This window comes from Anastrepha ludens, chromosome 2, assembly GCF_028408465.1.
Source record: "Anastrepha ludens isolate Willacy chromosome 2, idAnaLude1.1, whole genome shotgun sequence".
NCBI lineage: Eukaryota > Metazoa > Arthropoda > Insecta > Diptera > Tephritidae > Anastrepha > Anastrepha ludens.
In genome coordinates this window covers 118,820,927-118,833,963 of record NC_071498.1, presented here as the reverse complement: position 1 = coordinate 118,833,963, position 13,037 = coordinate 118,820,927, and the positions used below count along the sequence as shown (strand labels likewise).

Genomic DNA, 13,037 nt, shown 5'->3' with positions numbered 1-13,037 from the left:
GCTTTATATGCCTGTAAACGTATGCTTGGAAGAAGATGGGGTCTTCAAACTAAGCATACATTATGGCTGTATAAGACGATTATACGACCTATTCTATCGTATGGTTCGGTAGTTTGGTGGAAGGCTCTAGGGAGAGAGTACAATACCAAACTACTCGGCAGAATACAAAGATCAGCATGTGCAATAACGGTCGGTGCAATCAGATCATGTCATAGAGAGGCTCTCAATGCACTGACACACGTTATTCCAATAGACCTACATATAAAGAAGACGGCAACCATGAGTGCATTTAGGTTACATGAAGCGGGTCGCTGGAAAGGAAAAACTTCTGATCACGCTAGTCTATTATTGCGACAAACTCAGTTAACCTCGGTGAGGACTGACTACATCGTCCCGATGGTAACGTTCAATAGGAATTATGCCACACTCTTTCCATCTAAAAAAGAATGGAATAAGGGATTCTCTCTAAACAACTTCGATACCACAGTCTATACAGATGGCAGTAAAGTGGATTGTGGTGTTGGAGCTGGTATATATTCTCATAGACTTGGAATTGAAAAATCTGTGCGTCTCCCCAATACCAGCAGTGTCTTCCAGGCGGAAGTACTGGCAATTGGGGAAGCCTGTAGGCTACTAATCGCAGATTTCTCCTTTAAGGGTAATATCGCTATTCTCTCGGATAGCCAAGCTGCAATCCAGGCACTGGGTTCGGCCACAACAACCTGCAAAGTGGTGGAACAAAGTAGGAATAGCCTCACCATCTTGAGTGAAAACCATAAAGTAACCTTAATCTGGGTCCCGGGACATCGGAACATTGAAGGTAACGAAAAAGCAGATGAACTGGCAAGAGGGGGATCTGCCATGAATAACGCTCTTGCAGAATCGGTACTCACACCATTAGGTGCAGTCAAGAGCACAATTTCCCAAAAATACCTCCGAATCGCAGACTGTAGGTGGAAAGTCCAGACGAAATGCAAAATTAGCAGAACGTTATGGCCCACCTACAACCTCAAGCAATCGTCGGCATTAATAAGAATGAAACGACGGGACGCGTGGAGACTAATGGCAGTCCTAACTGGCTTTTGGTCTATCGGAGAACAAGCAGCCAAAATGGGTATCCCTCACAACACATACTGTCACAGTTGTAAACAACCGGAGAAAAAAGAAACAATCTTCCATTTCCTCTGTGAATGCCCTGCCCTATGGAGGGACAGAATGTTAACCCTGGGCAAACCGCTGTTCGAGAGTCTCGAGCAACTGTCTGGCTTAGACGTCAACAACCTAATAAGGTTCCTAAACCGCACAGACTGGATATAGTTATGCTGTAAATAACCGTAAAACAAGTTGGTAATGAGGATGTGACAACAAAATGGCGCGGAAGCGCTAGTTGGATTCTGGAAGAATCACCACTTTAACCAACCAACCAACCATTAATTGTTTTTAGTTCTTTGCTTCACTGTTTTCTTTTAAATTATTGGTATTCGTGTAAACAAACTTCGTCATTTGAAAATTAATGAAAGTACAAAAAAATATCAGAATCAATATTTCCGCGTTTATAAGTACTTATATTTATATCCCAGTCAGTTCAAGGTTTACCAAAAATTATGCTTGCATGCTCGCCACTTGTGCATTTATCGCATGTTATGTTTATTTATTTAATTTTTAATTATTGATACATCAAATGCACTTAATTACAATACATAGCAAAGAACATTCACATCCATTGCATTCATTAATTTTTTTTGTATGAATAACGTGCAGTGTGAAATTCTTCTCGAACGCCATATTATTTTTGCTAGTTTAGTTTTGAAATAATTTTGTTAAGTTGTGTTTTTTGTTTTTTTTTGTTTGTTTTTGCTTCTTTTTTAGAAGATACTTCTTGTATTTGGTAGAAATGGCGTTTAACCGAGACGAGTACATTAAATACATATGTAATTTGCATCAACTGCAATTGCGGTGCCATTGAAAGGGCGACGTACACAGATTTATGCTATTGAAAAATCGAGAATAAAAACATGTCTGCAATTGCAAACTACTAAACTAGTACACGTATGCACGTACAATTGCATATGCATTACAAATTTACATGCGCACATGTATACATATAACAAAGAATAATAATGTCAAATATTCTATCGTCATTTGATGCAATAATGCATATCTTAAGTTAAAATTGTTAATTTCTCATATAAACAATTAAAAGAAATAATAAAAACTTGTACATCTGAAGAGAATTTTTTTTAATAGGTTAAAATAGAAAACGCTAGCAAATAATCCACATGAAGTTGAATTAATTGCGGCGTGTACGCCTACGCGAAGGGTTTGTGTACGCCGATGACGAATTTGCCGGATTTGGATGTTGGCCGCTATACAAATTATCGAGGAACTCATGTAATGATGCTTCGCTGTAATTGTAAACGCATTTAACATAAGAAAAATATATCAATCGTAAATTTATATACCTGGGCGGAACATTACGCTTGAATTTTCCATTGCTATTTCGTTCATGATGTGATCCAGGCTGCTGAGGATTTTGGTGATGTGGTGAATGAGTGGAAGCTTGCTGCTGCTGCTGTTGTTGTTGCTGTTGCTGCTGTTGTTGCTGCGCACCCCGCACAATACGATATTGCACCATGTGAGAATTCGGCTCCAAGTGTGAAAGTGCGCCTTTCTGGCAGTTAGCCCATTCTGTAATATCATAGACTTTGCCCTCCATGAGCGCTAAATATCTCCATCGCAACCCCAACATGCTAGTTTCCGCCCAAATATCGCCCTAAAAATAAGGTAAGCAAACATTTTTAATTGAATTACATGCTTGATAGAAATGCATTTATGGAAACGAACTTCTCTGGCTGAATGCCGAATTTTGCACGAAGCGCACTCCCTTGCGGCATAGTGCGGTCGATCCGTAATTCGGCGAGGATGCCTCATACCGCAAGTACTACACCTAGACATTTGGATAAGCCAGACATATTAGTAATCATTTTTCTGTGCAATACACGGCAAGAGTTTGTACCTTATTGTATTGGCAGCTTCGGTTATTTTTGTTTGCAATTGCGATAGCAAATCGTGCAGCTCAGTCCACGCTTTTTCAGCGTGTAAGGCTTCAGCTAGACTCTGGTCGTAGGCAAGACGTTTTTCCTAAAACCAAAACAAGTGAAAAAAGGGTATATAATATTTACACGTATTAAATATCTTACCGGCTCTCCAATCAATTCAAAGGCTCTTTGGAGCACTTTGAAAGCTTCTTCGGCACCTGCTTGTTTATTCTTGTCTGGATGCACTAATACGGCAATTTTCTTATAGTGTTTACGTATCTGCTCCTGTGAGCAATCAGGCGGTACCCCCAGTATGCTGTACATTAAATTCAAACATAAAACTTTTACGCACTCGAATATTAACTTTTGACCACTTTTTTACCTATAAGCATCCTTTCCCTTACAATTAAGTAACGAATACATAGCCTCCTCGCCCGTCTGTGGCAGCCGTCCAGTTTTCATACTTTCTGTTGTCGGTTCGGGTGGCTTCTTTTGATAGAAGCGTCGCCAAAGAGCCCAGCATGAATTCTTTTTGAAACGCGCATCAAATCGTCGCCAATAGTTTTTAAGCCAAATACTTGGTTTATTCGAGTTCTGTTTGAAGTCCTTGCGCAATTGCTGTGCATACACAATGCCACACTCGCATGCATGCACCAAACGGTCGTAGCCCACACTGCATCCGAGCACCACAATATCATAAATCAAATAGAAGAGCCAAGTCAGTATCTTTATGGTATATTCCAGCCAGGCGCGTAGAAACTTTTTAGCTAATTCGTAGTTTCTATTCGATGTTGCAGCCGAGGTATTGCTATAGGAGGAATTAGTATTCCGGCTGCGTTTCGACGAGTACGAATAGGAGGAATTTGAGTTAGCATTGCTGTACCGTGTGCGTGACTGATTCGTACCGAAAGATGAAGCGTTAGAATTGCCATATAGCGAAGAGGAGGATTTGTTTGATTTGCGATTAGTTGTTGTTGACGAATTAGTGCTAGTGGAAGTTGGAACAAATCCATTATTAGTTGGCCTGGACGCACGTTCGCCGACATCACTATTTTTAGCTGTGACATTGTAATAACCATTGAATTCTTTTTCCATATTCATGGCATTTGGTTTTTGAATCTTTGTTACATTCGCCTCCGTTTTGTTAGTGTCCAAGTCATTGCGTTTGTTGTTCATGCGCTTTTTACCATTCGAGATACTGTTATTTTTACTAATACCGTTAACACTGCTAGTAGCATTGATTTCTGATGTGGTTGGTTTTTGGTTGCTTTTCGACCCCTGCTTCTGTTGAGTATTGCTCATGTTATTGCCATTGATAATGCTTGCGCCATTGCTGTTGTTGTTTGAACGTTTGGGATTTTTTGAATTACTGCTATTCTGCAGCTGCTGAAAGTTCTCTTTGTTTTCATGCGTTGGCGATTTTTTACCTTGGCGCCCTGGGATGCTCGCCTCGTCACCAATACTTGTTGGCCTCCGTGTTAAACCGGCTCCGCCATGACCGTTTTCCGAGTTACCCTTGTTGTTTTCAAACTTCGGTCCAGGCCCTGGTGTTTTCCCATTTTTTCCCACTGACTGTTTATTGTTGTGCGATTGTGTAGTAGACGGTTGTTGGTTATTTATTTTACTCAGCACATCTGAATAGGACATTCGCATTGGTTTTACTTCGGCCACAATACGTTTTTTCACTTCAGGCACAGCATTAATAGGACTTGATGTTGTTGGTGTCGGTAGTGTGGCACTAGGTGATGTAGTTGCGACATCAGTCGCTGCCTCTTTGGGGTCATTTTGGTTTTCAGTAGATGGCATATCTATGGGCGGCACTCGAGTTATAGGCAATACTGGCAACGCTTGCGACACAATTGGCTCAGCAGCAAATGAATTTTGCGTTGGTTCTTCTGCGAGCTCAGGATCGTTGGTTAAATTTTGAACAAGTCCAGATTTAGGAATTTCTAGCTCATGCACAGCTAGAGGAGGTTCTGAATTCAACACTACAGTAGGCGCTTGAATTGGTGTATCAGTTACTTTGGGTGACCAATTATTAACCAGTTTATTTATAATCATATTAGTGTTTGAAGTGGTGGCGATTTGCGGCAAAATAGGCTCCTCATGGTTATTCAACATATATATAGGCGCCTGCTGGGACACTTGCATTGTTGTTGTTTTAATTTCAGTACGGCCCAGAGTAGCTTGGTTGTCTGGCGTCGGCATTAAAGTATTGCTTGAAAAGAGCTCGTAACTGTTGAAGAACTGCGGTGGTGGAGGCTGAGGTTGTGGTTGTCGCATATGGAACGCCGGTTGCGGTTGGTGTTGAAATTGGTGTGGGGGAGCTGTTGGTTGCGCTTGAGCACGATATAACGCATTGCTCTCGTTTGAAAGACCCGTGTTAGCTGTATTTTCCTGGCAGTGATACACTTTCAGAAAATTTCCTCGTCCAACTGGTAACACTGAATATGTTTCGGGCTGTCCTGGTTGCGTTGCGTACAAATTGTAGAAATATTCATTATACTGTTGTTGGAGAGCCTGATGAGGCTGTTGCTGGCGTGTCTGCGCTTGCGATGGTATAAAATGTGAGCCCATCAAGAGAGTTTGCGCTGGTGGTCCTGTGGCGTTCAAACGTTGAGCCAGCAAATGCGATGTGACCTCAACTCCAGCTGACGAGGGCAAGGGACAATATGCATCCTCGTTGTGAGCGCCATCATGCGTGGACATGTCAGATGTCGCCCAACACTGCGCACGCTGTTGCTTTGCTCAGACTGCTGCAGGAGTTTGAGGTGCCGTGAACAAGTAATGTGTTCATTAAAAGCACGTCGCTGATGCGTCCTAATTTTGTTCTCTTTCTTTCACCATTAAAGTCTTTATATGTAAACAACTATTTGTTTTACTGTTATAACGAAGTAATTTGTGTATTTGTCATTCCTTGCACAGAATAAACCAATCCTAATTTGATTTCTAACTATGACGGATTTGTATTGTTGTACCAATTGAAAATTCTTTACTTTTTGCAAATTGGAATTCTGATATTCGTGGACAAAGCAAAAGAAAATGTCAAAAAAAAATCTGCGAAAGTTGGCTGCAGTTTGAAAAGGAGGAAACTAAGAATCGACGTGGGTTCTTGTCTTGGCTGTAAGACGTGCCACAATTCAATAATTTATAATAAAAAGATGATATTTGCCGTATTGTTATTTATTAATAAAAGAACAATGAATACTGTTCAGATTATCACATGTTTTCTTGCTTCAGTTCTAACAACGTGTTAATAGACGAGCAGTGTCATCTGTCGTACTAAACTTTGATGCTTTTAATATCGAACGGAACTTGTTTACCATATCTTAAAAGATATACATTTTGTCATTTCCGCCCAAGAATGGTTTTCTGAGCTTGAAAGAACAAAAAAGATTGCGTTTACAGCGCTCTACGTGCTCTGATTGCAATTGTTATAGTAATAATTATGAATATGTACCTATATAATTTTTGGAGCTCTTTAAAGAGGGTTAGGCATTTTGCACTACCACTAAATTGCATTATTACTAATTCGTTAGTGGTAGTTAAAATAAGGTTTTCATTATCACTAAGTCTTCAGTTTTTAGTGTGTTAACTATCCGTTTATTGCAGTAATTATTTAGTGTACTATGTCCAACCTTTTCAGTTAAATATCTTACCTCTTTACCTTTTATAATAAGTTTTAGAACCTTTTTCAGCGATACGAGAAACATTTCAAATTTACACACCTTGTTAGTTATAACGGTTTCACACGAAATTGCGTTTTTTCTTTTTCATTAAATTATTTTTTTCTTGCAGCACTTTAAATGAGGCGAGAAATTATAATTGCTTCCTTGACGACGGAATTTTGAAGCCAATTTTGACTAACGATTTTCGTGCAGCTTACGTCGCCACTCTCAATTCAAATGAATCTTGACAAGCAGTAAGTGTGATCAAGTTTATAGTAAGTTCTTGTTCACGCAATTGCGCGCGGAAGTACTTTGCTCCGCAACACATATCGCTCAAAATGTTTTGTAATCTCATTGCTTTCAAAGCATCCCGCCTAAAAGTATGCATTGAAATATTGTAATACACCTATCAGTACGCATACAGGATTTTACAAAGAGAAAAAACATAGGAATCAATGAGAATGATTGAATGAGAGTAAATGCACATTTCTGAATGCGGCACTGTGAAAGCACTTCGAAAAAGCTATATACGAACGTGATGAATGCGCATTTAGGAGTGAGTATGAAAGCAGTATAAAGGTGGAACTCCATGGCAAGCCTTTGTGTTCGCAAGCGTAATGCGCCAATGTGCGTTACGCGTTTATGTCGAAATTTTTATTACAAAATCTGTATATAATTTATATTAAAAAATACTCTTAGTGAGTGTATCTGGCAGCAGTTGAAGAAAAAGGTGGGTGGATGCATGGTGAAAAGATTTTTAGAGATGACATATGTAGTAGGCCGTTATTCTGCTCTGAGTGAATTTGACAGAACCGGCTGTTGGGCTGACGTCACTTTTTGTTGTTTTCGTATATCACTAACACAAGCTAAATTTTGTTAAACATATCCTAAGTGACGTGGCAGCCAAAGTTCCCCTCAATAATTCTTTTTCACCATAGCTATCAAGCTTTGAAATCTATCATCCTCGGGTGGGTGGCTGTTTAAGAGGTTAGATGTAGTCAGACGCCCGAAGAAATGATGATTTTTAATAATTTTTCTTTGCTAGCCAATTGTTTTATTTTACAAAAATAAAACCATATCATTAACCCTGGAAAGTCATGCCTCGTCGTTTCGACGACGCGAGTTTTTATTTTACCGTTATCGCACTGTTCCTTTGTTTGTAAGGTGCCTTTCTTTTTTACAGCGTTAGTCGCTAGAGCTGGCAAAAGATCGATGTTTGTCCACATCGATGTTTCGATGTTTTTTATTTGAAAACATCGATTAATCGATTAAACATCGAAGTTAGTAAAAGAATTTTTGTTTTTTCATTTATTTAATATTGACTTCATTATTCAACATATATATAAAAAAATAACAAAATAATGTTTTTCAAACAAACTTAAATTAACAGTATTTTGATTTTTTCAAAACAAATTAAAAAAATAAATAAATAAATAATTGGCGCGTACACTTCTGTTAGGTGTTTGGCCGAGCTCCTCCTCCTATTTGTGGTGTGCGTTTTGATGTTGTTCCACAAATGAAAAAAAAAAACAAATTAGATTACGAAAATATTATTACTTAACTTAACACTATTTAAAGCTTTTAAAAACAAATGAAATATCCAAAATATAATGATAACTTAACATAACAGTTTTGTGAGTTTTTCAAACAAATTAAATTATGAAAATATAATGACTCAACTTATCAGTTGTTTGAGATCCATTCATTTTTATTTAGGAAAACCAGCATATCCACATTTTTTGGCTTTAGTGAACTTCGTTTTTCACTCACTATTAAACCTGCTTTGCTGAACATACGCTCACTTTCAGTTGACGTAGCCGGTACGCAGAGATATTTTTTTGAGCTCATCTTCAATGGCTCATCAGTCGAGATCTGAAAAAAGTTTAGTATTAATTATAATGCTAGATTTTATATAGCATGAATTACCTTCCAGTAGTCTAAAGGGTTTAAACTAGAGTTTATATTTTCCATGTTGAAGTATTGACGAAGGGTCAAAATCGAATCAACTCGGGAATTACGAATTTTTTGAGTTTTGTTTTTTTCCAAAAAATTAAGAAGTGGAGTTTTATCGCATAGTGGTGTTGGCAGGCTAGATATATTTGGAGGGTGATTTTCTTTGTAAAGTGGCGAAAGTTCATTTTCTAAAAATTTTTCGGCTTCTATAGAGTTTGTATTTGAAAAAAAAACCCTCCTTTTTAAAACGCGGATCCAGTAATGTCGACAAACGAGTCACAGTTCTTTTTTCATATGGCAGTAGTCTTTGCCGTATGCCTTCCATTAGCAAGTTGCATACGTTACGGCCATCATCAGTTTCTAGTCGATCTTTGATTTCACTCAAATTATGCAAAAGTCCGCTAACCAATGGTATAATTAGCGAAACTGTTACATTAGAGCTGGATGATGTTTGTACCGTCGCATCCTCGAATAGTGAAAGAACCTGCTTTAAATCTTCCAGAACAGATAGCTCATCAACTGATAGAGGTAGTATTGCTTTCGGAGTATCTAACAGGACTTTAGCAATAGCTGACTTTGTGGCCAAAATGCGCTCAATCATGTAGAAAGCACTATTCCACCTTGTAGGGCACTCCTGTTTTAGACTATATGGCTTCATTGGTTCCTGGGCTTGCTTAAATTTTGCATACGCTATTGAGCTGCTCTTGAAAAACGAAACTATGCTTTTGCACTTTCCCATAATTGTCTTAATATTTTCAAGGGGAAAACAGCTTTGGACAATTAAATTAATGCAATGAGCAAAGCAAGGCACGTTTCGCTTTTGTAGAATCTCACATGCTTTTACAACGTTCCTCGCGTTGTCTGTAACAATTGCGCTGACTTTGTCAATAACTTGCCATTCCACAAGGACTTCGCGCAAAGAATTTGCAATATTTTGCGACGTGTGGTTGGTTTCGTCAATGAGATTTTTGGTTGACAAAACAGCTGCTTTTAGCTCAAAGTTGTCATTGATGAAATGGCAAGTGACTGTCATATAACTTTCGTTAGCCCGTGACGTCCAGCAATCTGTTGTTATAGCGCAATAGTCCACTCGGTCCAGAATACAGTGTAATTTGTCTTTCATATTTGTGTAAAAGTCTTGCATGCATGTGTTTCTCAATTTGTTACGAGAAGGCAGCTCGTAGCGAGGATCCAATGTACTGACAAAATTACGAAATCCTTTGTTTTCAACAACTGAGAACGGTCGCATGTCGGAGCATATATAGTGCATTAGTGAGCTATCAAGACTCTTTTTCCTAGCGGAAGATGCTTCGTATTTTTTTTCAATGAAGGACAAAATAGACCCTGAAGATTTCGGAAGCTCGCTAACAGTTAATCCTGCATGCATCCGTTTCAGGTGTCCAGCCAAATTAGTGGTATTGCCACATGTTATATATGTTTTTCCACACTGAATGCATTTAGCTGAACTGCCATCCTTTGATTTGTTAAAAAATTGCCATACAGCTGACTGACCGTACCTTGTTCTTTTTGCTGGGTTTTCTTCTTCCACCTCCTTTGAGCTCGTCTTTGAAACTGCAAAAAAAAAAAACAAAAAATAATTTGTAGTATTATATATATGTATGTATGTACAAGTACTCTTATACACCTAGTCATCACTTTGCGTTGGGTATACGTTCCCAAAAAGTACGACTCAAAGCGACGTCTAGGTGTAGATATTTTGTATTAACAATACGCACTCAGCTACATACATAAAACGATAATCTTACCTTTGCCACTAGAACTTTCTACAAACCGCTCCATTTCAATCACTGCCTGCCAACACCAAAAGCCTAAAATTTAATAATTTTCATATTAAAATGGTATACTTAATCAGTTTTTTTAATGTAGAAAAGTTTTTTAATGCATAAAAGTTTCTTACTTACCACTTTCGTTCCACGTGCAATTACTAAGTGATGGTACAAAATTTGCGAAAACATCGAACATCGGTTTACGAACATCGATGTTTCATTTTCAAATTGAAACATCGATACATCGATATAACATCGATATTCCGCCCAGCTCTATTAGTCGCTGTTGAGCTGTTGACGTTTGCAGTTGGTTGGCTTCGTACGATCTCTGTAAGCATTTATTTTTTAAAAATGCGTAGTCGAAAAGACGAACGATGAACTTTGTGTGAGTTTTTCGTTCCGAAGTAATTTTTCTTGTTTATTTATCTGTTTGGTATGTACAGTTGTAATACAATATGAGTGGCAGCAAAATTTATACTGACGAAGAAATTGAAAAATTTCTTGCAATGTGCGACGACGAGAATGGATTAGACGATGAGTTAGACAACAGCGAACTAGAATCTGATGCAGAAATCGAGCAAAACGAAAGCTTAGGGGATGCAAGTTCTTCAGAAGAATCAACCGACACAGATGAAGATAACATACCTTTACATTTATTGAGAGCCAAGTCAAATATAATTTATTTTAATAAATCTATTTTGCGGGGCAAAAATAAACATAAGTGGTCAACAAAAAAGGGCAAATCTTATCGTTATGGTCTAAATGTAGTACATAAAGCTCGAGGACCAACACGCCATTGCAAAAATATAACAGACCCACTGCAATGCTTCCAAATGTTCATTACACCAGAGATCGTGGAGGAAATTGTTCAATGGACAAACATTGAGATTGCTAATCGGCAGTCCATCTTACTTGTAACTACAGATGAAGCTCAAAGGAAAGCAACTACTTCAAATGAAATGTCTGCCTTAATTGGACTCTTGGTACTAACAGCAGTCAAGAAAGATCAGCATCTGTCTGCAGATGAATTGTTTGACAGATCTTATGGTGGAACAACATATATTTCGATAATGACAAAAGCAAGGTTCAAATTTCTTATGTCATGTCTTCGATTCGACGATAAATCTGCACGCCTTCAAATAGTTGAAGACAAATTTGCCCCCATTAGAAAAATTTGGGAGATGTTCATTCAAAAGTGCCGTGAAAACTATACGCCTGGAGAATACCTTACGATTGACGAGCAACTACTGGCGTTCAGGGGAAAATGTAGCTTCCGGATGTACATTCCAAACAAGCCAGCAAAATATGGACTCAAAATGGTAATGATATGTGATAGCGGTACAAACTACATGGTTGATGCTATGCCGTATTTGGGAAAAGGATCAAACAAAACCACCTTTCCACTTGGTGAGTACTACGTAAAAGAGTTGACTAAAACTGTACATGGTTCAAATAGAAACGTTACAATGGATAACTGGTTTAGTTCGATTCCTCTTGCTAAATCACTGTTATGCGAACCATATAAGCTGACAATGGTTGGAACTCTACGTTCTAATAAGCGAGAGATTCCGAGTGAAATGAAAAATATAAAAGGTCGTAAGTGTAATACGTCAATGTTTTGCTATGATAATGAGCTGACGCTTCTATCATATAAGCCGAAGCCGAGTAAAGTAATATATTTATATCATCCTGTAATGAGGAAGGAGCAGTAAACCCCAAATTCAACAAACCCTACATGATCGAATTTTACAACAAAACGAAAGCAGGCGTTGATACTTTTGACCAAATGTGTAGTGTCATGAGCTGTTCACGCAAAACAAACCGATGGCCAATGTGTCAATTTTTTGGCATATTGAACATGGCTTTTATAAACAGCCACATTATTTATTCACACAACGTATTTCAAACAAATAAAACACCTCTTAGTCGTCCAGCTTTTATGAAAAAATTGCATTCTGCCCTTATTCAAAGTCACTTGACAAACAGACTTGAAGTACCAGCATTGTCTACGTCGTTGCGATCAAATATTGAAAATGTTATTTCTTATGATGAAAATACCGCAGATACTAATCGCCAAAAAAATTTAACAAAAAAAAGAAAGATTTGCGCAATTTGTCCCCCTGCTAAGCGACGGATGACGAAATCATTTTGTGCAAAATGTAAGAAAAGTCTTTGTGGGGAGCATAAAATAGAGCTTTGTGCCTCTTGTACAAAATGAGAACTTTCATTCCTTAACCCTAGAAGGTCATCGTTATTTTTATAACGTAGAGGTCATCCCTCGTCGATTCGACGACGGCATTACTCAAAGTCATTAATATATTATCCTACTTATCAAAACCTACCAAAATCAATATATTCACTTTGCCTTGTTTATATATCTTCTAAATAAAACAATATCAAATAGTTTTTCTTAAATCTTTTTATTATAAATAAAATTTTCACAGCTCTGATTCATTTGGCTTTTGTACAAAATACAAACTAAGAAACAAAAAAAAATTAACAATTTAATAACATATTATTCACTGAATGGTATTTTTTCATAAAGATAATACTATTAACTAAAAAAATAAAATACTTTAATACATCATGTT

At 37.8% G+C, this 13,037-nt stretch overlaps 3 protein-coding genes across 4 annotated transcripts; 1 reads left to right on the top strand and 2 right to left on the bottom strand.

Moving 5' to 3' along the window:
• Positions 1-1,602: 1,602 nt before the first annotated feature.
• Positions 1,603-6,067, bottom strand: LOC128855197 (uncharacterized). Its single transcript, XM_054089909.1, has 6 exons — positions 3,421-6,067; positions 3,201-3,354; positions 3,017-3,141; positions 2,845-2,947; positions 2,463-2,773; positions 1,603-2,405 (listed from the first exon to the last, which is right to left on the bottom strand). The coding sequence occupies exons 1-6, from the start codon at positions 5,745-5,747 to the stop codon at positions 2,291-2,293; spliced, it is 3,135 nt and encodes a 1,044-aa protein (XP_053945884.1). The 5' UTR covers positions 5,748-6,067; the 3' UTR covers positions 1,603-2,290.
• A 2,187-nt stretch (positions 6,068-8,254) lies between these two features.
• On the bottom strand, positions 8,255-10,844 carry LOC128855196 (E3 SUMO-protein ligase ZBED1-like). Of its 2 annotated transcripts, XR_008453698.1 has the most exons (4): positions 10,582-10,844; positions 10,426-10,488; positions 8,633-10,231; positions 8,255-8,578 (listed from the first exon to the last, which is right to left on the bottom strand). XR_008453698.1 is itself a non-coding variant. In XM_054089908.1 (3 exons), the coding sequence occupies exons 1-3, from the start codon at positions 10,640-10,642 to the stop codon at positions 8,841-8,843; spliced, it is 1,515 nt and encodes a 504-aa protein (XP_053945883.1). In that variant the 5' UTR covers positions 10,643-10,844; the 3' UTR covers positions 8,255-8,840. The 2 variants fall into 2 exon arrangements, 1 of the variants encoding a protein (XP_053945883.1); XM_054089908.1 differs by having other exon boundaries at positions 8,255-10,231.
• Positions 10,845-10,901: 57 nt separating this feature from the next.
• On the top strand, positions 10,902-12,158 carry LOC128871938 (piggyBac transposable element-derived protein 4-like). The gene has a single exon (XM_054114129.1). It carries the CDS (start codon positions 10,902-10,904, stop codon positions 12,156-12,158), a length of 1,257 nt encoding a protein of 418 aa, XP_053970104.1.
• Positions 12,159-13,037: the final 879 nt, after the last annotated feature.